This window comes from Caloenas nicobarica, chromosome 1 (assembly GCF_036013445.1).
Source record: "Caloenas nicobarica isolate bCalNic1 chromosome 1, bCalNic1.hap1, whole genome shotgun sequence".
NCBI lineage: Eukaryota > Metazoa > Chordata > Aves > Columbiformes > Columbidae > Caloenas > Caloenas nicobarica.
In genome coordinates, this window is record NC_088245.1 from 66,350,978 (window position 1) to 66,377,751 (window position 26,774).

At 41.4% G+C, this 26,774-nt stretch overlaps 1 protein-coding gene across 14 annotated transcripts in view; it reads left to right on the plus strand.

Moving 5' to 3' along the window:
• MICAL3 (microtubule associated monooxygenase, calponin and LIM domain containing 3) overlaps positions 1-26,774 on the plus strand; it is a 163,761-nt gene that overhangs the window by 110,749 nt on the left and 26,238 nt on the right. For 5 of the 14 annotated variants that reach the window (XM_065645013.1, XM_065645046.1, XM_065645037.1 and 2 more), the window contains 12 exons: positions 1,935-2,130; positions 6,756-7,006; positions 8,123-8,212; positions 8,866-8,907; positions 11,394-11,531; positions 13,677-13,739; positions 17,129-17,218; positions 17,851-17,982; positions 18,385-18,476; positions 21,056-22,931; positions 23,862-23,953; positions 25,522-25,569. In XM_065645013.1, the coding sequence (XP_065501085.1) occupies positions 1,935-2,130; positions 6,756-7,006; positions 8,123-8,212; positions 8,866-8,907; positions 11,394-11,531; positions 13,677-13,739; positions 17,129-17,218; positions 17,851-17,982; positions 18,385-18,476; positions 21,056-22,931; positions 23,862-23,953; positions 25,522-25,569 (3,110 nt within the window). The remainder of the gene's footprint in view (positions 1-1,934; positions 2,131-6,755; positions 7,007-8,122; positions 8,213-8,865; positions 8,908-11,393; positions 11,532-13,676; positions 13,740-17,128; positions 17,219-17,850; positions 17,983-18,384; positions 18,477-21,055; positions 22,932-23,861; positions 23,954-25,521; positions 25,570-26,774) is intronic. The other 9 variants (XM_065645029.1, XM_065645071.1, XM_065645054.1 and 6 more) reach the window with 6 other exon arrangements.

The following is a 26,774-nucleotide window of genomic DNA, read 5'->3' on the forward strand; positions in this document are numbered from 1 at the left end:
GAGTAGAAGAGTTGTACAATGAAATTATGAGCTTTGTGGTAACAATTTGTGATTAAATCAAGCTATTCTCATGGACCTTGACTACCTAATTTAGGGTAATACTGTGTGACCACTGGGTGACAGAATTTATGACCTGCATATAAAAAAAAAAGAAAAAGAAAAAAAAAGAGATTATGTAAACAAATACCTGTTAATCTAAACAGTAGATAAAACAGCTTCTTTCAAGGAATAACTAAAGACCGCTAGTTCTGCAAGTGAAGTCCTTTGATGTTATGAAGGTAAGTGGTATTAAAAGTGACATGGATTCACTGAAGATTATGCAGACTTTCTTTGACAGCTTTTATCGGCAAAGTAACTGATTTGCCCCATAAGGGAAAAGTACTGCATCTGAACAGTTTGGACTTCAGTAAAGCACCTGAAGGCTGCCACATGGAAATAATTAGTTAAATTGGATAAAGTACATGAAGTGTCAAATAGCTAAGAAGTTGACTTAAATGAGATATTAGAGGCTTTACTGAAAAATAAAATTATGGGGTTTGGTGTCACCTAAAGACTGGATTTTCACAAAAATGAGCTGGGGACTGATCTGTGAAACACTTTCACAAAGGTTACTGGCAAAAAAAGGAAAAAATCTGCTAATGAAATTAATTGCTGAGGCAACACTTCAAATCCTCATCAATGCAGAGGAGGATAGGCATGTCATACACTAAGAACTGCAAAATGTTGCGGACTATAATATTAAAAATAGAAATGTAATAGTAGAAAGCACCAGGTCATGCACTAAGAAAGCGTTGAGAATTTTGGCTACCAGTAAGGTGCTTATCAGTTGAAAGCAGAGAAGGAGAAAGATCTGAATATCAGTCAGTAACTAAAAGCCACCAGTATTATGTGGCGTATAAATAGACGAGTGTGTTCTCAGCATGTATGAGATGAGAGATTTCTGGCAAGGTTGAATGTTGCACTGATAAGGCCTCATCTGGAAAACTCTGTTCAATTCTAATTACGCAGGTTCTGGAAAGATTAATCCAAAGCGAGACAGGTGCAGAGACCTAGGGGGAGGATCAGCACACTGAAGAGCTTATCTCCTGAGAGGAAGGTTGGCTTGTTTAGCAAAGCAAAACAGAAGCTAGGAAGGATCGGGCTCTGTAAATAATAAGCTGCTTAAGGGTAAATAGTGGCATGTAATTTAAGATAAAATACTAGAATTTTAAAAAGAGACACATGAATGCAGGTTAGAATTTAGTTCATTGAGTGCCACAGTGAATGAAGCCCCTTCATACTTTTCTCCAACTGCCTGGTTCACATGTCCTTGCAATTTTCTGGGATTTGTGGTATTTGGGCTTTCAAACATCCCACCTAGATTTTTCTATGTGGTTCATTTAATCACAAATGCTGATTGAAAAACAAATGAATTCAAGTCTAAAAAAAAGCGTGAAAACTCCCTCCAAGTGGGTCTTTTTCATTCCCTCCCTTATTCATCTTTAAGTAGTAATAATAGTTTCTTGCTTCTTAACTCTGTAGACCTACCTGGACTGGTAACGATTTTAACATGCAGCAGGATTGCCCCATAGCTTTCCCAATATGTCTCATAGAATATATCCAGCCTGTGACCAGGCCTTCCCCAGTACTTGCTACATGGACTTCATTGCAGCTCTAGTTTTTGAAGCTAAAATGTCCCTATTTCCTCTCTTAACTAGGACATTTAACATTCTTTTTAGCATCTATTAGCCAAAACCACTAAGATTCCCTCTTGCAGTCTGGCTCCCCAGCAGGTTCTGCCAATAGTGGTGAACAGGATAATGACATAAGGTATTCTCTCGCTTTATTTACCTCCCTCTGCCTCGTGCCCTTTTTCTCCCAATTGCTCGATTTCCTTAAAAAAATTACAGTTCTGACTGTCGCATTTATTGTTTATTCACTGGCTTATTCTTTAGGTTCTAATGTAAATGGGCTGGAAGAGCCCAGCCTTGCCAAGCGGCTGCGTGGGACGCCGGAGCGGATTGAGCTGGAGAATTACCGACTGTCCCTGCAGCGGGAAGAAGAACTGGAGGAGGTTCCTGAAGAGACGCTAGCGGAACATAACCTGAGCAGTGTGTTGGACAAAGGAACAGAAGAGGATGTGCCCAGCAGGTTAGTGCCCACTGTCCATAAGCTTTTTTTATGCCCATCCCAACAGACTTTTTGCCTGCTTTTCCCTTTGCTTTTTTTAACATATTATTTACCAGGTTGCCCTTGTGGAAAATGTTCTGCATATGTACACAGGTATTTTATTTTGTAGTTTCTGTTCTTCTAAATAGCTTATTACCATTCTTAGAAGACACCTATAGTACCCTAATACCAAGAAATTCAGTCTTAAATTGGAAGAGATTTTTAAATATTTTTTTAAAATTATGTCAAAACCGAATGAGTCTTCTGAGCAAACAGAATATGGATTCAATTGGGAGGGGATTCCAATATTAACTTCTTTTCTGTATGTTTTGTATTACAAACACTTTTGGTTTAAAGATTCAAGCTTGACATACATGTAATTCTGACTGAATGCTGATGCTATACCTGAGAGCTATTAGTTTGAAGCAATATTTCCCTGTATCCACAAAGTTATGTATAAGCTCACCAGGATCCAAACATATGCAGGTAGAAGTACTGGAAATAGTTGCCACAAGAATCGAGAGAAAATAGTCAAGAATGCTTATGAACTTCATAGCCAATTACACACTTTTTGCAGAGTCTCAGTATCTTAATATGGTTTCTAATAATATACATTTGTTTGGAGCAATAACAATCGTTACTTTTTCAGCTTTTTGTTGGTTCCCAATAGTCGTCTTGAAATAAACTCAGAAAATGCTGTTACAGCTTTCCTGAAACCTAGATCCTACAAGCCTGTTCTGTGTATCCATTACCTACAGGTATAGGGCTGTATGAGAAATTCGTTACTGCATTTATACATGTGAAATTGAGTTGGACTAGTGTGATGAAGAATGCAGGAATTAAAATGTTCATTAAAACATTTACAGGATTAATGTAGTATAGAATCTGTCATTTATTTATCTGATAAGTTTGAAGCTGCAGCATCTGGAAGGGAGTAACTTTAGTGCATGGCAATTGCTAATAACTTGTACAGCTGTTTTCTCTGAAACCTAAATAATACTTTTTTATTAATTTCTTAACATACTAATTTCTTTGGAAGATATTATTTTGACTTTTTACATAATTGAGATCTTATCTAGTGCTCTAGTTGAATAATCATGGGACTGTTTGTGGGAGATGCAAAGTCTGCTTGCTTTACTCATCCTTCCTTTAGCTCCCTGCTCAGGCCTAGGAATTATATCAACTGTGACAGTATAGGCATTAATGATAATGAGGGATTTTTAGCCCTTTTTGTTTCTAGCGCTAAACCACAATTTACTAGTATGCAGCATTATTATTGTTGGTCTTGATTTCAGTAAAACAGGACACAGTAGGCCTTCTCAGTAAATGGCAGAAGATTCCAAAGGAGGAGAAGAGTTAGTTAAAAAAAAAGTGGAGTTTTGGCATTTTGTCATGAAGCTGTTGATCCTCTCCAAGAGGTGTTTTGTGAGATTGTGGAGACTGAGGGCAGTCCATTATTAGGCTAGTGAGTTTGATTTCCTCTCAAAGGGTGCTACATTGAGCTCCCTTTGTCATACACATTTCCCTTAACCTGGATTAAACTGAGTATTACTGTCTATAATAGACTACATTGTATAATTTTGCATGTGAAAAGCAGTGTTTACTGGGCAACTCACACTCTATGATAGAGAGGAAGGAGAAAATACATAAAATTCCCTGTCAATTTGACCTGGAAAAATGTCTGTGTCAAATCCAAATACGGCAAGCAATTTACTAAGAGCATTGATAAGGCTGTATGGGCCAAACATCAGAGACAGAATTTTCTGTTTAGCTATTGAATATCCTCTTTTGAGGTCTACCCACTCCATGATATGTCACAGAAAGCCTGGGGGAAAAAAAAGGAAAAAGTCTGACCGCTTTTTCAGCAACAAAAGAAAAAAGTTTGACTCTTGTAACAAGCCAAGCAAAGCCCTGATTTGATCATCTTCACTGTCTTGGTGAAGTGCCGCAGGAACTTTTTGTTCCTGTGTCGTACGGAGCGGTGGATTGGGCTTCAAGGTTCAGTAAGGTGTTATCTGTAAATTAAGCAGAGACCACACATTTTGGTGCACAGCTTCCCATCACGCACACACTTAGGAGCATGCACACTGCAGAGAAAATGTACAGAAAACAGTATTCAGAGTATATTTTTTTCAAAAGAGAGTTAATCTTGTCTAAGCTTCAACAAGGAAAAAAAAATCATTTAAGCTACCAAACCCTGACTACACAGCTTTTGAGGGGCAGAAAACCGTTTAGATACCCTATTCATCCCCCTTTAACATGCAGTAACTCCCAGTATGTCATCTACAGTTTTGGTATAATACCCTGTGGCCTTTCAAAGGAGTGTCAAAGGCAGCTTGTGCTGGATGGGTGTGTATGGCAAGGGAAGAGCTTCATTTCCAGTCTAGGTTTTGGTTCCTCCCCTCAGCACTAAATCTGTGTAAATCTGTCTAGGTGCATTTTTTTAAATGAGGTATTCAACTGCTAATACAAATTCTATAAAGCAACCTGCTTTGGTCTTTGATCTCTGCTTTATAGGAAAAAAAAAGAAAAAGAAAAAAGAAAAACATTGTATCTGTTGAATTAATTCCTGTGGCTCAGAGTTGCCATGCTGAAAGGAAAGGTCAAACAAAAACCAAGTTATAAATAAAAGCCAAAGAAGGTAAAGTGAGCTACGTGGTAAAGAATTTATGTCGTCGTAAGCAGGATGGTTGAAGAGCAGCAGCTCTTCCCATTCAGCCGTCATGGCAACAGTTTGAGCAGCAGTAAACCTTATTGACAGCATGCAAAAACCCCAGAATGCAGCACCTGTCAGGTTTGTTTCCATACCAAAGGGTGGGGAAGTTAGGCAGGGAGGCGGGGAATGTCATTTTTTATCTCTGTGACAGTATCTGCGTAAAGCCTCTGGAATATGCTTTGGTCTCTTGGAATATGCACTGAGTCTGTGGCATGCAACAGTGTATTCAGTATTTAGCATGTGAATACCAGGCAGCCTCTTAAAAATAAGTATTTGGTTTATGCTGTGAAAAAGTGGGTTGTAATTGGAGCAAAATAATGTGTTATATATATGCAGGATATATATATGCAGAACAGTGAGGGGAATTTAAGAACCTATGGACAGAAGTATATTACAATCAGAGCATGAAAAAAGTGGTGTTTATTAACTTTGCTATCAAAAATAGACTCTCAGGTAGATGAATAAAATAATCTAAATATGATATCTTCCTGTAGCGTTAGACTAATTTGAAGTTCTGTGCCTGAATATGTTTACCTGCAATGTAAGACAAAAGGTGCTGCCATGAATCATTTTTTGGAAAAGTGTCAGATTGTCACACAGTGAGTGCTCATGTAACAGAATCTGTGTATAGGAAACAGGATTGCAACTGTACAAGCTATATTTTATAGAACTACGTGAAATTTAAACTTCATCATTTTCAACTTGTCAGTTTTCCCTCATTGTCTATATGGAATGGCTTCTGCCAAAGGCCGTTAAGTACAGCAGTAGCTGTCATAAGGAAGCAGCAGAAGTAGAATATTGTTCTCAGATGATCCACCCAAACTTTAGCCATTCACAAACAGTTTTCTCCTTCAATCCAGATGAATTTGGGCCTTTTCAGATTTCTATGCGAAGCATCCAACTAATGCAGTTCTTTTCTGACAATGGTCTGTTAAGGAAGAACAAAGGCAAATGACCTTTTCACCTTGCAGATATGCTCCCTGTATGTGCTTTGGTTTACATTCATTTTTCCAGTAACAAATGCAACCATCTTTTAATCCCCAGTACGTCTAGGTGGTCCAGCATGTAAGAGCGAGCTAGATCAAATGTCGTCGTATAGGCATTTACGTTTCTCGCCCCTGCTGATTATACTGAAGGACTTTTAGAATTAAGATGAGATGTCTACTAAAAAGGACTGATGATTTACTGTTTGCATGTTTTAGACTTTTCTGTGAGAATGATAAGCTTATTGTTGTAATTATCCTTGCATTGTTTCCAACAGTTTCTTACCACTATGTATGCTATGTACTTAATTGGATACATATTATAGTTCTGTCTGCGATGTAGAAAAGTGAGGATTTTTTTTTTCTCCACCTCTCCTTACCTCACATGCTGTATCCTTTAGCTTGATAGTTTTGTTGTTCGTTCTTTCTACTCTCAAAGCCTTCTGTGGTTCACTCCAGCAAGTGCCAAAAACATCTTAGTTATCCAAAATGCTAGCAGTAGCTGCCATTATGGGGAAACGTGACCTTCTACATTATGACACTGCCAAGCACTCTTGCATCAGTTTATCCAAAGCAATGTGATATGAGGAAAGTGGTTTCTTTCTGCAGTATTCCAGAATGGTCACGAACTGTAACAATTAATGCTGCACAAATATTTGGACTTGGCTTCACAGGCACTTTTCTGCTGCTTCACCTTCTTTAAAAGAAGCAGGGCAAAGACCATACTACAGCCCACACATGATGCTGTGGCTAAAATGCCTATGAAACGTTGGGAACAGAAAATTAGTATCATGTTTTCCATCATAAGTTTGGGGCTTGAATGTGTTGAAACAACTCGTCAGTGATCTAAGACTGATCTAGGAAACATTAACTACTTGGTTTTTTATCTTTTTTCTAAACCCTTGCAGTAGTTCAGAGTCTGAGATGGAGGAGGAAGATGAGGAGGAAGACGATGAACTACTGCTGCCTCAGCAACCCCCTTCAGACTTGGGTGGTGTGCCATGGAAAGAAGCTGTGCGTATCCATGCCCTCCTGAAAGGAAAGAGTGAAGAAGAGATTGAGGCTGAGGAAGATCATGAGATTGAGTACAAAGAAGATGAGGAGGAGGAGGAGGAAGATGAAGACGAAGAAGAGGAAGAAGACGAGGAGTCAAGTGAAGGTTAGATTGATTTGTTCTTACGTTCTGCTAGACAGCAGGGAAAACTGAGTTGAGTATTTGCCATCCAGAATGAGAAATATTTGCCTTAGAAAACTTTCCTCCTTCTTTCACTGCTTTATTGCTTTGATTTTTGAGGGAGTTACTGTCAAGGAAAGCTTTAGGCAATCATTCTGTATGCAGATCTTTGCCCACAGGGCAGTTACAGCACTAGTACCAGCACAATAGGCTTCCCATACACCATGCCAACATGTGCAATTCACAGCTTTGTGACACTGTATTGTTTTATTGGTTTTTTTTACTATTACTGGGGGTTGGATTTGAATGTGCCCTTTGTTCTTTGGCAGCAAGAACTGGAAGCATTGTGGAGGCAGTGTTTTCAGTTTTGCAGAGTGCCTTGCTCAGGGGTAATGCCCTGTAACTGTCATCAGGTCATCCCAGGAGAAGCTACTTATAGCTCTCCTTAGTTAAAAGACGTCTTCAGAAATCAAGGAGTTCAGATGGTTTCCATTTTAGCTCTGAGGGATATCTGTGGAAAATCTTAGGGAAAGACTCCTTCCCCTGTGTTTGTCTCAGTCATCAAAATGCAAAGTTTGTGCCGAGAATAGACGTGTTTCCAGTGTTTCACCACCATGCCAAATTTCTCGCTGATGTTGTCTTTGTACTCACATTTCCTTTTTGTGAAGACTAGGAGACTCCAAAGAGCTTCTTCGTAAAGGTCTTTGGCCACCTAGTGCAAGCAGAGGTCCAGGTTTTTGAGCCTTAGTGGCAGGTTTGTTGATGAGCTCAGCAGGCTGCTTGGCTACTTTTTCAGCGTAGGAACTATATATCTCCGTAACTGAAGTCTGTGGAAGTCAAGACTGCTTTTTAAGTATGGTAACATGCATGTTGTACGTTCAGTCTGCTAATCCATGGTGTTTTCAGACAGACGTTGTTTCATTTGAGCAGTATTCCCGTCATACACTTTGAATACAGCAGGAGTATGGGGAGTCGCTGGATTTCCAGACGGTCTCTCTTTCTGATCCTGTCCTTTCTCTCTTTCTCTCTTTCTCTCCATCGCTTGTGTGTGTAAACGCGTGTCTGGTGTTATGTATGGATGTGTGGTTCCCTCTGCTGTAGAGGGAGAGTATTGCCCTTGGGAGAAAGAGCTGCAGCAAGGCCTCTGGCTTCAACGTCTCTCAAATGAAGAGGACACGGGTACATTTAAAGGTACCCGTATACCATCTCCACTTCCATTTCCCCAAAGGAGGGGGGAATGTTTTAAAGAGCAGGTCCCACATGAGAAGTTTCTGCGTTGTGCTTAATTGCTTTAGCAGCTCCCTAAAAACTGATTCAGTAGGTTTTGTTGTCTTCATCTCCCAGTCCAAATGCCATAGATCAGGTCTAACATGGCCACTGGTTTTAGGCAAAAGATAAAGCTGCCAGGTAGCTCAGGATATCTAGAAAGCCTGGGCAACTTGCTACTGTAATGTGAATGAGCAGTGACCCCTGCATATTTAGAAGTTTCAGATTTGTTCCATACACACAGACTAATTGTACCTGTGCCATATGTCAGCCACATGGGACAGATCAGAAGTCCTACCTTTAGATGGCCTGTGTCAGCAAACTTGCATTTTTTTGTTGTTGTCCTTTGTGAGTGTGTGTCTGTGGGGAGAGTCTGGGGGGGAAGCTAATCAAGCTGCGGCAATCCCTCAAGATTTTTCAAACAGTCATATAATGGGAATAAAAAAAAAGTCTAACTGGTTGTGTTATGTTTCATGATGCATTCTCTTGCAGTTTGTTTCTGATGGTTGGGTTTTTTTTTTGAAGCACTTGGTCCTAATAGCTTGTTAATTCCTTATTTCTTCAATGTGGTTCATTAGAGCCAGAACACATAAAAGGAAAATCCAAGTGCCTTCCTGCAGGTAAGAGGGCATATGCAGTTGTCAAACTGCATATTTTGCAGCGTATGGTTGTAACAACTGTAGTTTGGCTTCTGACTTTTTTTTTTTTTTTCTGGAAAAAAAAAAAAAGGAAGAGTGGTTATATTTTTTTTCCAATTTAACTTCTCTGATGGGAAGAATGAGAAGTATTATTAATATGGCCGAAGAGCATAACTGAAGAAATTCCCCCATTACAGTTGCAGTGTGCTTTAGACCTGGCTCCTAAGGAGTTGATTTGTGGGTAGCCTGTCATTCCGTTAAACATCGAGACTGCCCACTGCTTACAAAGTGCTGGTAGGTGCAACCGGAGGAGGGCTACCTTTCCAAATGTAACCGCAATTAATGTTGTCTACGGTTTCTCTTATCTCTTTCCCGGTATGGGCCACCAATTAAATAAATGTCCAGCTTCCTGCAAAGGTCAGCAGGCAGCCTTGAGGGAAGGCTAAGCCAGGTGTCCTTTGAAATTCTCAAGCATTTAGACCTCAAGAAAACTTTAGTTTTGCCTGTTAGCCAAGTAACAGTCCTTCATGGCCGGCTGTGGTGCGATTTATTTACTGGAAAAGGTGAGAAGGACCCATGTCCTAATCAAAACAGGCTCAGGCCTCTGTCTAGAGACTTACAGAGTAACTTGAAGATGTGTATGTTACACTGGTCTAAATCCCAGAGAAATCCATTTTAAAACATGCAGATCACGTGGGACCTGCTCTTTCCGAGCCTTGCTGAGTGACTATATACTTCTCAGCCATTGCTGGCAAACCTAAACCTTTTAACACAAAATTTTGCCTGGTGATGCAAATGCTAACTCTACTTATCTTGGGGCCTGCATGTGAGTGCTTTGGTGCGGAGTGAGAAAAGCCCGGGTTCCGGTCCCAGCAGGATGTCCAGTAGCTCTGGTAGACCATGCGGTTGTGCCAACTGATACAAAAGCTCTCTGATGAAGCCACAGAGACATAAAACTGCTAAATACTTGACTAAATTGTGATTCCCTCTCTGCATTTGAGTTTGTGCTTCTGAACTCTTTTCTCCTTTAACAACCAGCTGGTGATTCTGTCCTTCCTGCAGTTCCTTCTGCCTGTTTCTTCTGCAGTTTTAATGCCAAATGTCACACAAAGTCATTCCTGAAACAGAAGTCCCAAACATTTTATCATGTCTGGGGAAAACCTGGCTGGTAGAGAGGAACTTCATTAAAATGAGACAGCAGGAAATAGTGAGTGCAACTTCTAAATGCTGCTAATGTTTCTTCTTTCCTTCAAACACTAGTCCACCATACGAAAATCTAATTGCTTTTGAGGTGCTAAACTGCTGAAACAGTGTTTTGCCCTACTCAGTGGTAATCCAGCTGTTGTGAAAATTGGCTTCCTACTTTATAAAGTAAGTGGACATTTTACTTTTCAGGATGTGTCTCATTTGCTTTTGAAGACCACTCCTGCAGACAGTGAACACCTGTCCCCCATAGAATGAGTTATTTTATTATAGGTAAATAAAACATGAGCTATAGTCCCATAGCAAATAGCAACAGAGACAGGGTCTATGAATATAATACCCATTTCAGGGTGGATGCTCACAAAGTGGGTATTCAGCAGCAGTTAAGCATGTTGCTTATCAGTTGCTTTAAGTGCCTGTTGGTCCCTTTGATGCTCCATGAGTAGCTGAGCTTTGTGTAGGCAGGTAGTTGAGAAGTAATGCTATTTCTTTTAAACGAATTCATTTGTGTGACAGGAAGTCCCTTCTGGGGAGGTGGAGTGGCTGTTAAGTCATAATGAAAAAGCAGCTATTCTTCAGAAAAAATTCTGCCCTTCGAAGAAGTCAGTACAAAAGAGCAAGAGCAAACAGATCAGAGTTTTAAGTGCTAAAGTAAGTGTGCGCCCATGTGTGCATACACGCACAAATACACACAGGAAACTCTGAGATCCATCACGTAGTTTAATCCACGAAGAAATGTGTACCCAGCATAGAAAAGAGTGCTTAACCCAATAGTAGAGAATTAAAGACCTTTTGTTTTGGTGCATCAAACTACAATGCAGATTGTGCCTTTAAGAGCAAGATGTCTCTGGCAGTAATCATAACGAATAGGCTGAAGGAGCTGGAAATTTCTGCAAAATTGGTATTTACATACCACATACTGTTGGACACCCAGAGAATGTCTTTCTTTTCAGCAAAGCTGCTTGCAATAGAGATAATCTACAATGATGTTTTAATAGTATATTTCTGCCTTTGGAATGGCATTATTCAGCTTTGATGGGAAGTATGAGAGAGAGCCATACTGGTGTATGCGTGCACAGACAATGCTGAGTTTTTTCTGTCTGTCTTGCAAACTGATCTCAGCCAGTAATGTTTTCTTTTCTTCTTTTCTTATTTCCTTTCCTATGATGTGTTACCTTTCCTTTCCACTCTTCTCCCCTCTCTTCCTCCCTGTCCTTTGTACCACCCTGCCTACAACCTGGTGCGCCATGCCCTCTTCCTGCTAGCTGGAAACCTTAGGCTGCAGCAGATTGTAAATCCCGTTGATCCTCTGGAGATCCTGGCAGATGTGCACTGGACACACATCCGTGAAAAAGAGGAGGAGGAAAAAATGGCCCCAACCTCAAAGTCCTCCACCTCCAGAGGTAATCTCCTCCCAGCCCCATAGCATCAATTCCTAGGTCACAGTTGCAGCTGTTTAACTCTGTTGCATCTGTGCCTTCAAGAGCAGTGTACTTCAGCAAGGGCAGCAGTGATTGAAAGGAACTGCTTTCAAATTACACTGAAATTACACTTGGTTAAACATGTTACTTTTCAGGTCCGTGTCTGCTTAAAACGACTGCTTTCTCAGCTCTGTCGTGGTCTGACTTCTTCTGACCCATTTGTCTGCTTGCTTTGACTCTATAGGATCTTTCCTGACTGCACACATGATTTGATGGTGCTGGAAATCAGCCCTTGGTAACTGACTTTAGGGACAGTAATGAAAGCTGTCTCGTGTTTTTTGTCACAGTGAGGACTACGCCTCTTTAAGGGAAGTGGAAGGGCTACGCTCTGTAGCTACTACAGCAAAGCCAACAGGGTTGGCTTCTGTGTTATTTCTCAGCTGCTGTGTAACTGCATCTGCTATTAGCAGGGAATAATGGAGTTACAAGGGCTTGTAAATCTGATCAGTGGTGGTTTTGACCCCCTGTATTTAAGATTTGACAGTTTATCTGGGTTTTTTTTTGAAGTGAGATGTAGTATTTTTGAGTTACCAGTTACTTAAAGGAAAATTGGAGGGGGGAAATGGCAGAAATTTAGCTCTTGTAAGCACCTTTCAGCAGTCCCTGCTGACCTTATGCTAAACTATACTACAGTGTGTTTTAAGGTAAGTATGTCATAGGCACTTCACCTTTGCAGAAGTCTAGGCTTAATAAAAGCTAACCATGCAGTTGATGTGTGGTGGTCTTCTCTCAACAGCTGTGACCATTGTGCCAGAATTGTAGCGGGAGTAAGTACGCGGTGGGAAGGGGTGTCTTTTACAGGAAATGTGAGATTAAGTTAATGACTGATCTGTATTTAAAAAGCCTAGGGCTTTACCTCACATTGCCTGATCATATTCTATTCCAGATAATTATCTTTTCCTCAGAATTCTGGAGGTTTGGGGGTTTTTTTTAAATCCTGGTCCAGCATGGTACACAGTTCCAGATCAGTTTTGCTACACTTACAACTGCGGTTTGTAGAATGCACTGGGATTTTCTGTTGTGAAATCTGCTCCCTGCATGTAAGATATGGGTATTTCCTTCCCACTGCAACTACAGAAATAGGCTGTGTTCAACTGTCTGTAACATTCAGTATTGCTAGACTAGTTGCTTAATGTTTAAGAATTCTAAGTAAAAAATGTTAACTCTGTAGCACTACAGTTTCAGAGTTTGTCTTTTAATTTGTGTTTTACAATTCCTGCTTTTCCATACTGTGTTGGTACAGCCATCAGCTAAAGAAAGGAAAACCTGTGTTGATCCTTCCACATTGATTTTGTGGTCTTCCCAGCTTCCTTTGGGAAGCAGGGCAACATATCCTTCCCTTCCCCTAAATCTGAGCCAAACTAGGACAATCCTGATTGACAGATTAGCTGCTTCAGTTACTCGGTCATGCAGTACAGGTATGTGCAGGCATATCAGCAGGTTTTGGTTTGTTTCATTTTGTTTTTTAAAGGCTTGTCACCAATAAGTACTTATAGATACACCATAAGTTTAAAATTTGAGTTCAGCAGACAAGTTTGTTCTGGCCGAGCTGTATTCTGTGATACGAGATGTTTGGAGAGCCCATCAGAGTATCACCAGCAATAGGGTTTGATTTGAAAGCCTGGGGTAGTGTGGCAGTACGTGGAAGCCCCTCTCATTCTATTTTGGGCACTCTTCTTCATCTGCTGCCATTCACAGCTGGGCAGCACAGGTTCTGGGGTGCCTGGTATGACCGCCCCTCTCTCGTTGCTCAGCTCTTTCATCTCTTAGTTTCCCTCCTCTGCAGACTTTCAAGTGGAGCACTGCAGCAGCAATCCACTGGTCAGATGTGGTGTTTTTCTCACTGTGCTGTCTTTATTTCCTCTAACATTACAGATCTTAAAGGAAGACTAGGCCCCTGACATTTGTGTGTTATCTTAATTTAAATCCCAAGTCTGGAATTGGTTGTTTAACATCTTTTATTCCTGTATTTGCTACTGAAAAATTTCCCTTTGTCACTCTTCTGTTTTAGACGCTTACTGATGGTCTAATTTTGATTTCTTACAATTTATTGTTTTTTAAATTCAGCATCCGACCTTCCCTCCGTACGCCATGAGGCGGTACAGGCGTGGCTGGAGACAGTCCCTGGAGGTAGTTTGGTGATGTTCTATGTATTCCAATGCACAATAACCCTGCCCGTCTCTTCTCCATGCCTTCAGCAGCTGAGCTGGTACTTTAACCCTGGAACTTACGGCCCTGTCGCTACTGCATGACTGGACGTGGAGGGAGGGAGGAAGGGGTAGTGTGCATGCTCGCCTTGCTCAGACAGTCCGTTCTTGCATGAACTCGACATTTATTGTAACCCTTCTGAAGGCAGGCCGAACAGAGAGGTTATCTTGGGTGTAATAAAGTAGAAGGAGCAATTTAGTTGAGTCTTTTGACTTGCTTTCTAAGCTGAAGATTTGGACCTGTTATCCTTCCCTTAGTTCCTTGACTAAAAGAACAAGGGGCTTTCTCGCAGTTGAAAGATCAAGTGACAGAGTGTGCTTAAAGCAATTGCAGTTCTCTGTAGCAACTGCAAACTCCAATTATCTGGTGAAGAAAACAAGAAAGAAGAATAAGGTTGAAGCTGGAATCCTTAGGAACAGCAACAGCTGTTGTGTCTCCTTTGACTTGGGGTTCACATTATTTAGGAAAGCCTCAGCTGCTTTTTTTTTATGTGGTCCTGTAAGCTCCATTACAAAACTGATGAGCATGAAGATTCTGGGTTTAGAATAAGGGAGTAAATTTGTGGAAAGCAGTGAAGGTATCTAAGTCAGTGGAACAGCAGCAGCTTGTGGCTAGGTAGTTGATCTACAGCTAGGTTGCTTTGGCGCAGCAGAAGAGCTAGCTTGCCTACAAAACTTTGCTTCTGCTGCTGCTTTGGCGAGGCAGCAGCGTTTACAAGACGTCTGCACACAACGTAGTCTGCTCACGGCCGCTAGCTGGTGTGAACCAAGTGCTGATCCCAGTTTCTGGCTGCCGTAGTGTGTAGCTTCTGAGTTATTGTGTGACAGCTTTTCACCTCTTGCTCCTTATCCTAACTGCATATACGTATATGCACAGTATATGTATAATATAACCAGCCACCTGCAAGCTCTTCATGTCCCTCAAAATGGGATCCATCGTTGCACCAAGTTGTTACTTATTTGTGCATCTGTAATTTCCTGTTGAATTTTGTGTACCAACCTATTTAAGAGTTGATTTTCTCCTCTCTCCAACACTCCCTATGTGTCATACCAGTTCATGGCTTCTGGATCCAAAGGCACATATACGTAGTGGTATCTGATATTCCTAACATCAGTGACATTTTTGCAAGTTTTGATTAAGATTACTCACATTTGCTGCTACCATAAAACCATGCCATTATGTTAATTTTTGCAAAACAACATAACCTACTGCGTACCTAAGCAACAATCAGGCTGGGGCACAGTTTGGGTTTGTTCAGTAGATTTGTAAATGCCCCCTGTGGGCAGTCCAGCCTTTGCCACATGATTCAGTCTCCTACGCCTGACATCTGTAAGATTCTGGATTTTATAAGCCTCTGACATAAGGGAATAGGCCAGTGCTTTATCACACGTAAGTGTAACAACTTCCTTTTCACAGTAGCTGACAGAAAATAAACTAGGCCATATATTTGTCTGTCTTAATATGGTGGAGGAGAAGAGCGTGGAAAAAGATAAATTCTCGGGTTGAAGGAAGAAGACAAACCGCCCGCTGAAGGCCGTGTTTTAAAATAAGCAAAAACCCGTATTAGAGAAAGAGGAGAGGCTGCAAGACCTCAATTTTAAGTAGGATTGGTTTGGTTTTGAGATTGTCTTAATTAGCAACACTAGCATATACATGGTTCCAAAAGCCACATCATCACCAGTCAACCGGAAGGATCAGGGGCTACGCCCTGACTCAGGAGAAAGCTGACGTGGCACCATTCGCTCCCATATGGCTGATTTTTTTTGCTGTCCAAAACCAGGCGACTGCGTTCAGACCGCCTATTGCAGGGATGTCTAACTCATTTTCAGCGGGGGCCACATCAGCCTCGCGGCTGCCTTCAAAGGGCCAAATGTGATGTTAGGACTGTATAAATGTAGGAGTAGTTACTTATACAGTCCTAACATCACATTCGGCCCTTTGAAGGCAGCCAAAAATGAGTTAGACACCCCATGTCTATTGGAAACAACCTCCAGCCCAACCATGGGAACTAACTGCTGGGAGTCATGCCAAGAGCCCTCCCAAAGCCCTCCTAAATATGACAATGTGACACTGTACGCGTTTAGGTCCAGAGACTTGCACCGCTTCGTTTACTGGTATAGGTGCAACCAAGAAGGTTACAAATATATCTGTTGTCGTCATTATAGGACCATATCCTATGTGTATAATTAGCAAACGTTGTGCATAATGATACATGCTGACTGTGTACACATTTGCAATAGGATATACAACAGAGTTAAATGTCTGCATGTTGTTGAACGTGAATTGATGCTAACTCACTGCACAAATCTAAAAATGTAGTTGATTGACTGTGGAAGAAAACCTGAAAGTGCTTGCTTCCTTTCTTATATTTAAATTATGTCTCATGAAAATGCTTAACAAAAAAAAAATAGGGAAATCATCCAAAGCACTAGAGATGGGACGAAGTGTCATAAGGTTTAGGGTTTTTTTTCTTTTTAAATGTCATTTAATAATGAAATTTAGACCACACTGTTTGGTCTTGTCTCTCCTCCTAAATGAAATCTTGTCATAAGGAGTAATGTCAAATGCTCTTTTCAGAGTTATAAATTCAAGAATATTTTCTTTATTTTGATCCAGCAAATCAAATTATGATCTGTAACAGAAAAGAAAGTTTTGAATATATATTTTTATTTACTTAAAAATATCTCAGTTAATTTGTGTCCTAGTTATTTGTAAAGCATGTCAAGTTTCTTAGACTCTCTTACTAAGGACTACTGTAGCTGCACAGACTTAAACAGTTTCCAAATATAATAATAATCCATCCTGGAGGTAGACTTTGTCTCTGACTTACACCCTCAAAAACCTGTTTCATTTTCAAGATGAACAGTTGTGGTACATCGTGAGGTTTCAATTTTTGCCTCATAAGCATATGCTATAAAGTGGTGGTAAGTGTTCTGGTGTGGTAAAGAAAAAATAATCTTCCTGGAAGAAGAGTAAACTTTGTTCTGGTTTGGTGTCCAGAAGTCCCCTTCTTGTTTAATTTTTCACAAGGCCTGTTGCTCAGAAAAGCCCTGGCTGCTTTCACTGCAAGTGCCTTGGAGACTCCCCAAGGGCAGGCATTCCTTGATTTGCTAGACTCTTGATGTGTCATTTCACCATAGGTGCCTTTCCAGCTGACACATTTCAGGATTTCTTGTTTTGGCAGCAATTAATAAGTATCTCCACTATAGGCTGTTGTTACAGTCCAATGTAGAACCTTTTCAGTGTATAGTGTTTTGTTCGTTTTTTTTTTTCTTTTTTCTTTTTTTTCTCAATATTTGAATATATTCTAGCTCCATGTGAGGACGAGCTGGGCACAGAGCCTGCAGACACAGAAGGGCAGGCTGGTGAAGAGGGAGACACGGGTGCAGAGCTGGACGACGGTAGGGAACCACTGTGCATCATTTAAACCTTTTAATTGAACAGAATTGTATTGGCAGAAAATACTTTGGATGAGGGTACTTAAACCTGATGTTATTTTTAGTGATGTGTAGGGGTTTGTTTCAAATACTCAAGAGGGAGCCACGAGTGAAGGACAAAAAGAAACAGAAGAACCTCAATGCCATGGGTTGTAGAATAAATTTCTTGTGTCCTCTCACCATTTACTAACTAGAGGGCTTGGTCTCATGTCTGTATTCAGTACTAATCGTGCTGAATAACTGAAATAGAGGTAAATTTGTGAAAAGTCCACAATATTATTCCAAAAATCTTCCCTTGCTAGTGTAAAATGAACTGCATACATCAGAAAACATTGAAACATTTCCAGAAAACCAGTAAGGTATGACTTCGATTACTGATTTAGTTATTTGTACTAATAGTCCATCATTTACTGTTTAAATTATTCTAATTAGCACACAAAAAAAGGAGTGAAACATTTAAGTATTCAGGTTGTGAAAGTGACTAGCACCATGTGAAGAGAAAGGAAGGATTATGAAAGATTTTTAAATGATAAACAGATGTCCTGATGGACTTGTAGCCAAGATTTCTTTTTTCCTCCCACCCCATGTGGGATCAGATGACATCCCATCTGATGCAGAAGCAGAGTTTCGCTTACATCAAGGTGGCGCGGAAGAGCCAGATCTAAAAGTCTCTGAGGATGAAGAAGATGAAGGAGGAGTGGAAGGGGCTTCTTGCCATGTGACAGAAGGTAATAGCTTTCCCACCAGTGTTTGAATGATTGTAATTGCATTTGAGGCAGCCTATAGATTTATTAGATTTAAGAGAAGACAGTCTCTTGGATTTGAACCATCTCGTTGTTCTCAGTGGCAAGGTATGTGCTTGCATTACCATTTTGAGAAGAATGTTCTGAATGCATTAGTTACAGCTCCCTAAAGCCTGAGAACCCATCTAACTGCTTTTTCTTGTATAAGTTTTAACGTTAAAAAACTTGTACCATTTTTGAGATTTAGAATTTTTTATCTGTGTTCCAGATGTCCAATCTAGACTTTGTAAAAAGCCAAGAAATTCATCACTACTTACTGTGTGTAACATAAAAAAAATAGAAAGTTAGTGGTCTCATGTGTTTTGGCAACATTTTTGCTTTCCCTAGATCCATGCAAGCCATCCATCCCTATTCAGTCATCTAGCGACAGTGTTCTTCCTCTGTCTCCAGCTGAGAGTCCCAAAGCAAAACAAGCAGAGGTAAGAAAGGGAACCTTTGAAGTTTTCCATTCACTACCTGTACTTTCAATAGAGCAGTTTGCTGGATAAACTATTAAGAACTGACAGCAGTGGGCTTTCTTTTTTTCCTGTCTCTATAATATATGTTGATCTTTTTGAGATCTGACTTCATTTAGACTTAAGGAATAATTTACCATCTTTCCTGTCTTGAGAGTGTAGTGCTCTGTCACAGTCACACAAGTTCCCATCACAAAGCCCCAAAAAGAATTACATAGGATATTTTAATTTCAATGTGCAGTTAACGAGATACGTATAATGCATGATGGGAGCCATAAGTAAGGTGTTTCCTGTTTATCCTGGTTTGGCTATCTTTTCTGTACCAAAAGCAGATTCTGTACAGTTGCAATTCAAAATTATATTTGTATTACTTAGTAATAACCAAAGCAGTGTTTATTTATTCCAGAGTAACAACATAGTTCAGCTTAAGGAAGTGAGATATAAATGATGTACTGTCATGTTGTCAGGCCTGGAGTCAGCATGCAAGCACACTGTGGTATTTCCAGCTACTGGTGTGTAAGAGCAAGAAGTACATGACCCTTAAAATGTTCAGTTCAAATTTTTCCCTCTCAAGTGTTTGTTTTTAAGGAATTGCTAAAAGATTAGACTTTATCCTAGAGAGTTTTGTCGTGAACCAGTTTACTTTTACAATGAACACATTATGGGATAAGGCTGGTTTGCTGACAGCAATTGATGACGTTCACTTCCTATTCAAATTAAGGGGTTTTCTTTTTAGGACCATCTAATGATTCTGTTAGACATAGTTATTGTTTATATCAGGACAGTGCCTAAATGCAGTACTCAAGACCTGGGTGTTTAATGTGTGTCATACAAGTACACAGATAGAGAGGTTTGTGCTCTAATGGTCGTGTGTGAGTTAAACCAGACTGTCTGCATTCAAAAGAAAGCTGGTGCAAAAGATCAGAGAATCACAGGATGTTCTGAGTTGGAAGGGACGCCCAACGATCACAGAGTCCAACTCCTGTCCCTGCACAGGACAACCCCACAGTTCACACCATGTGTCTGAGGGCTTGTCTGGTCTCTTCTTAAACACTGTCAGGCTTGGGGCCGTGACACCTCCCTGGGGAGCCCATTCCAGTGCTCCAGCACCCTCTAGGAAAAGAACCTTTTCCTGATGTCCAACCTAAGCCTCCCCTGGCACATCTTCCTGACATTCCTTTGGGTTCTGTCATTGGTCACCAGAGAGAAGAGATCAGCGCCTGCCCTTCCTCCTCCCCTTGTGAGGAAGCTGTAGCCCCATGAGGTCTCCCCTCAGTCTCCTCTTCTCTAGGCTGAATAAACCCAGTGACTTTAGCCACTCCTCATACGGCTTCCTCTCCAAACCTTCACCAGCTTCATAGCCCTCTTCTGGACACTCTCCAGTAGCTTTATATCCTTTTAATCCTGTGGTGCCCAGAACTGCACACAGGGCTCCAGGTGAGGCCGCACCAGTGCAGAGCAGAGCGGGACAGTCACGTCCCTCACCCGGCTGGCAATGCTGTGCTGGATGCACCCAGGACACGGGTGGCTCTCTTGGCTGCCAGGGCACTGTTGGCTCATGTTCAACTTGCCGTTGACCGGAACCCCCAGATCTTTCTCTGCGGAGCTGCTCTCCAGCATCTCGTTCCCCAGTCTGTATGTACAGCCAGGGCTGCTGTGTCCCACGTGCAAAATCCAGCACTTGCCCTTGTTGAACTTCATGTGGTTGGTGATTGCCCAGTTCTCTAATTTGTCCAGATCCCTTTTGCAGGGCCTCTTTGTCCTTGAGAGTGTCAACAGCTCCTCCCAATTTTGTGTCATCGGCGAACTTACTTAATATTCCATCAGGTCCTGTGTCTACGTCATTTACGAAGACATTGAAGAGTGCCGGCCCTAAGATGGATCCCTGCAGAACCATGCAAAAAAATATGTCATGGGAAAGAATAATACCAGAACTTAACAAGAGGTGTCCACTGCCAAAGGGTTAAATTCTAAAACAACTAGTTGTGCTGCTGAGTAATATGGCAGTCTGGATGTAGGAGATGAAAACCAAGACTTTTCAGACCATTAAGGGGCAAGGGAGTTGCAGCCTAGTTTACACTTAACTGAGGAAGCACCCCTTGCTTTAAGAACGCATTACAACAGATGCTAGCCAGCAGAAAATGCTGTCTTGATGAGAACTGGAGAGACTTGCGTCAAATCCGTCTGAGATAAGGGACCCCCACAATGTACAGAGCTGGAGATTCGAAGGGAGAGCAGGAAAGTACAGAAATAGCTTTCTGGAATTCAGTTTAGTGGTTTTTCTTCCAAAAATTAAGTTTGCTTTGTCATCTACAAAGGACGGTTTATACAATGGGACAGAAAAATGAACCATACCTGATGAGAAATCCTAAGTGGTGTTCCAGACCTGTGAATGGGATGCTACGTGTGGGTTTTTTCAGTCTTGGTAATTGGATGGTTTCCTTATTGCTAACTTTGATAAAAGCAAAAAAAACCAAAACCCAAAAAACCAGTATTCTAATGTGCTCAGTGACTATTAATATTTCCTTTTTCATTTTTCGTAGGATGTAAAAGATCCACTGGCAGGAGTGCTCCGTGCAATAAAATCTCCAGAGGCACGCTTTTTTCCTGAGCCTTTCCTTCTTGAGGAAGGACCGAAGGATGAAATTCCCAAAGACAGGAAAGTTAAGAGCCCTTTGGTGCCACTCTCTCCAGTGTTATCCCAGCCGGCTGCATCACCAGAAGCCATTGCACTTACATCGCTAGCAGAGTCTCAGCCAGCAGCACCAACATTGGCTTCATCCCCAACATCTGCTCAAACACCTATCTGTTCCCAGCCTTTGCCTTCTGCCGAAACATCCATTCCATCCCCAGCAGAGCCTCCAGTGTGTTTCCAACCTGTCCCAGCCTTAACATCTACTCCTTTAGCCAAACTGGTCCTTAGGGGCCAGGACAGTGAGGTGGAAAAACTGGGGAGCCCTACTACTGCAGAAGAAGCCCTGAAACGGAGTAATCTTGTAGAAGAGTTCTGGATGAAGAGCGCTGAAATCCGGAGGAGCTTAGGACTTACCCCAGTAGACAGAAACAGACGCTCAGAGACGAACTTTACTGTATCTGCCCTTGAGACAACTCCTCTGAAAGCTTTTAATAGCGAGAACATTTCAGGAGATGAAAGGGTCCACCCTGTGAAACCCCAGCCTGCCCCGAGAAGACAGGGACTGTCCAAGTTAGAAAACGAGCAGATTTCTCTGCTTACTCCAAAATCTCCATCAGAAAAAGAGCTAAAGAGTTCCAGTGAAATAAGGGGAGATGTATCCAGCAGTTCTGGACTTGGCCTTCAGGAGAGCTCATCTAACATGAGAACTATGGCTAGCCAGAGCTTCAACACTTCTGACTCTACCATGCTTACTCCTCCGTCAAGTCCACCACCACCACCTCCTCAGAATGAAGAACCAGCCACTTTGCGTAGAAAGAGGCATCAAGCAGTCTGGCAGAACGAGGTTCAAGCCAGGTCACCTCCAACACCAGCATCAACACCACCTGCTCCCCCACGCCGTGAGCTGACCTCTGCTGCCAAAGAGTCAACCCAGGCCAAAAAAGACGATGTGCGGAAGTCTTTTGCAGAGAGTGTGGATGAGATTCCTTTTGCTGATGATGTAGAGGACACGTATGATGACAGGACAGAAGATTCAAGCCTTCATGAGAAGTTCTTTACACCTCCTACCAGTAGGCCAAGGCCAGAGAAACCGCTTCTTTTGCCCTTGGTCAAAGAAAATGGTGGTCCACCCTCAATGGAAGGAGAGATTAACCAAAAGAAGAGAGTGTTGCCTGAAATTTCTGTGGAGGCGAAGGAGCTTGCTGAAGAAAGAATGAGAGCCAGAGAGAAGTCTGTCAAGAGCCAAGCACTGCGTGATGCCATGGCTAAACAGCTGTGTAAGATGAAAGATATGGAGATGGCTGCAGCTGCTGCTGCTGGGGCCACGAGGGCACGAAAGGCATCTTCTATGCCCTTGAAGACCAAAGAGTTGTTTTATGACTCTCCAAAGCATTTGGCCTTGAAACTAGCAGAAGGATCCACACTAAAGCATGAAGCTGCTAGTGAGAAGTTTTCCACTCCTGCTGCTGATGTGGCTGGACCTGAAGGGTCTGTCACCTCTTCAGAAGGCTCCAGCGGGAAGAGTAAGAAAAGAACTTCTCTTTTCTCCCCTCGTAAGAACAAGAAGGAGAAGAAATCCAAAAATGACAGCAGGCTTTCTGACAAATCTAGTGGTGGGACAGAGGAAGGAACAAAGCCTAAGTCATTATGGAAGTCTGTTTTCTCTGGATATAAGAAGGACAAGAAGAAGAAGACTGATGACAAATCCTGCCCAAGTACTCCCTCCAGTAGTGCCACTGTGGATTCTGGCAAGCACAAAGCTTCTCCGTTGGTTACAGCTGCAGGTACAATAGATGTGTGCTGCTGCACTGGGTACTTTTCCTACAGCTAGGTGTCCTTGCAAGTAAGTTTGGCATACTTTGTCATTCAGCTACGGTGCTGAGTGACACTGCTCCTCAGTGTTAAATGGGCAGATCAGGGTAAGTGCTAGAATTGCATGTTTGTGTATTGACAGAATTAGTTGATATGCCACTGAAAGAATGGATCCTTAAGTAGATGCCTCACTCTTGATGTGTACAAGGCACGTCTGCTTTCTGCCTTAGACTGATTTGAGAAATAAGCACTGTTTGCTGGATTTGGTTGTTTGTGACGTTTCATCTCTGTTTTAAATCTGATCCTCATATTTTCCTTGGGTGGTCTGTTTTCTTTCTTTCAACCTGGCTCCATGCAGACGGGAGACTGCAGAGATGTAGTTACTTCTGTGTTCTCAGTGATCTGGCAACTGTCTGCTGGTCTGCCAAGTGGAGATTCTGTGGCCTCGTGTTGATCTCTCACATGCCAGCAGGTGCAGACAGAGGTGTTTAATGGCAACTTGTGATACTGTAAATAAATCAGCCATAAATGTGATTGAAAGTGAACATGTTACATTTCTCTGGCCTTGTACAAGTAGCCAAAACAGTGCCAGCTGCTGTCATCTGCTGTATCTCTTGTAAGAGCATTGATACAGTACAAAGGGAGAATCATGACCATTATTTTTAACAATGTTTGCGGAAAGTGATGCTCTCTTAGAATGAAGCTTCTAACTAATATTGATCATTTTGTGAAGTGGTGCTTCTCTGATCACTCTAATTCCAGGTGAAGTATCTGAGACTGGCATAAAAGGACTAAGTGTTTTTGAAGTTCGATCAAACAACTTACCACGGGAGTTCTGAAATGTTTACAGAAAGAATAGTTACCACTTCTCTAACTTCCCTGTTTTATTCCTGGCTTCTCAGATTTGCAACTCCGTCAACACCTGAGTTTCTCAGAGGACTCCGACCTCTCCAGTGATGATATTCTGGAACGTTCCTCCCAGAAATCCAAGCAGGTAGGCAGATGGGCAATGCATCTATGGCAGATGGTTCTAGCATGATGCAGATCACAGGCACAGAGAACCACATCAGAAATGTGGATGATTAATTTTGTTGTTTTTACTATTTCTTCCATGGAACAGGCTTTCCTGTAAGTTGGCTGACTGTTCTGTCTGAAATAAGTTGGTTTCATAACTGTAAGCTACTCCCTACTGTTACTATGAAGGATCAGTTGTCTCCCTGTGACATTACTTTACAATGAATATCACAGTCAGAATAGTGAATTTTGTCCCAGATGTGAGCATGCCAATGATCTACAGAAAACAGACATTTAATGCCAGAAGAGTAGATTTCACTGGCTCTAATGTTATTGCAAAAAGATAACAATGAGATAGTTCTCACTTTTTGTCAGGATCCGATTTTAGGATATTGTTTTACCAGCCTCTTTGATAGATTCCAAGCAAACTACAGACAGGAATGTACTTTTGCATACATCAAGAACATAGTCAAGCCAGGTCATCAACTAAGAGGTAAGCTACAGGCTGCACTTTTGCAGCTCATGCAGGTTTGCTTATTTTTCCTGGGAAAAGAGAATGTGTACAGTCTGAATCAGTACCTTCTCTTTTTGGAGGAAAGATGAACTGTTAGCTGTTCCTTCCATTTTGACCCTGTTTTCTTTGAGGACTTCTTGGTTGTTGCTGAGTATTTCCATATGTCTGTGTGTGCAGATAACAGCTGTGAAGCTGAAATACATAGTAGTGAACCCCTGTGAAATGCCAGTAGATAGGGGTTTTTGTTAGCCTGGTGTTCTCATTCCAGTGTGGTCTGGTCTCTGCCAGTGGGTCTCCATAAAAGCCCAGAGAGAAAAATACATTTAGTTTATTTGCACATATTTATATGTGGAAAATATATGGTGAGAGCCAAGTGCCAAAGTTAGTTGCTTTTAAAATATTTCAATATTGGTATGGTACTATTACTGCAAAAATAAGTGAAAAATATAAGGAACAGCTCAATCATTGTAATGGGCAAGAGCCCTTCTTTCATTCCTGAGGGCTTCTAAGCTCTGGTTTGGAGGAATAAGTAGAGAGTTCATTGACCCTACAGAACACTAAGGCCCTTCTGGTACTGAAGAATGAAAAAAATGTGTTCCCACTGCCCCTTCCTGGTGGTGCCTGTTTCACATGTTAAAAAAACGTGAGAAGAGGAGGCCGTCTGAGTGGGTAGTGATCACAGACACCAGTGGTCTGTGCCTCCTGTCTCAAATCTGTCATCCAGCGTGCCCAAATCACTCTCAAATGGCAGAATCCAGTTGATACTTGGCTCAGATGCCAAAGCTGTGGAAGTACTGCAAATAGTGTCACAGGAAATGCTTTCTATGTATATATAGTAGAAAAAAATTAGAATAACTAATGAATTTAAGGCTGGTGGAAGGAGTTGATGAAGTAGGAATTTTCTGCATTGTACTTCTCTCTTTTAATCTCTCTCCCTACTTGATCTAGATCTTTTTGAAGAGGAAGATTATTTTGGTTTTATTTTATTCCCTTTTTTTCTCTCCCCCTTCCATTCCTCCTTGCATGCCCTCAAGGCGTTTCATGAGAAATTCTGCATTTTTCAAGAGATGCAGAAGAACGAGGTACCTGTGGCTAGCAGAGGACAGAAATGCAATACAGGGGGTTCAGATAAGAGTTACAGAGTTACTGCTCTGCCTTTTTAAGCTCCTTCAGGAGGAAGGAGGGCTTCAGTTAGGTCCATGCTTGTTTTCGGGTAGGCCTTGATGGTCACTTTTTTTCTGTGCTAAGCTACTTTGATTTAAAATTGCTTTTGCAGAAAAAAAAATCTGATCACTGAGCATTGGAGGGGATAGGTGACAGTGGCAGATGTCTGGAATCCTAATACTGAAAATGTCTCACCAGTTCTGTCAAGGGTGCAGTGGTGGTGTCTCATTTTCTCCTATTGCTGTTTCTGAAGTTACATTAAGAATTTCTTTTTCAGCGTCTGCCTATTTTCTAAAGAATAGTTTTGAGAATTAATTTATTTAGAGGAAATGAATCTGAGAACTCCACTTACCTAGCTTTATTGCATCCTGTCCAAGGATGTAGAACGTACATGCAAATACTGGACTGCTTTGCTGTCAAAAGAAATGTAGCTGAACTTCAAGATGTCAAAATTGACTTTGTACTGATTTGGGGTGGGGGTTATATTTTTTAAGTCGCAAACTACGTGCTCCTTACTATGGGTAAGAGTTTACTTCCTGCGTGTTACATAACTTTTATGTGAACCCCTTCTCTCAACTGAAATTCTGCTTGTGCTGCTTTTTTGGTAACTGTAGTGAGCTTGCTTCCCAGACAGCTTGTCTGTTTATCCTGTTCTTTGTGATCAGCAGTGAATTAATTTAATCTTGTTTAATGTAGTATCTTTCAAGAGAAGCATCTTGTAAAGAATTCCTAGTGTAAATGCCCCGTGGGCCTCATGTTTATAGGTGTGTGTCTTTGTGAGCGTTTTTGTTGTTGTTCCTGTACAATTGTGGTATTGTGATTAGACGTGCGTTTTACAATGGCAGGTAGCTTGCATTATACTGAAGTTTGCATACATGCTGAAGTTGTTGTGTGGCTTTTCATTTGTCACTGTGTTTACTTAATTGAATGTGAAAATGCAAAATGCTGGCTATTTGCCCAGAATGGCACAATGCCCTCTGTACTTCATGACGCAAGGGAAATTTACATCTCTTATAATAAACACTTTAGTTTACTTGCTTTACTTTCAGGTACAGGGTAACGCAGAATGTCCCTGGATAGAGAAGGCAGTGATTTGTCTTTTTTTTACCCCCTCCGCCTTTTT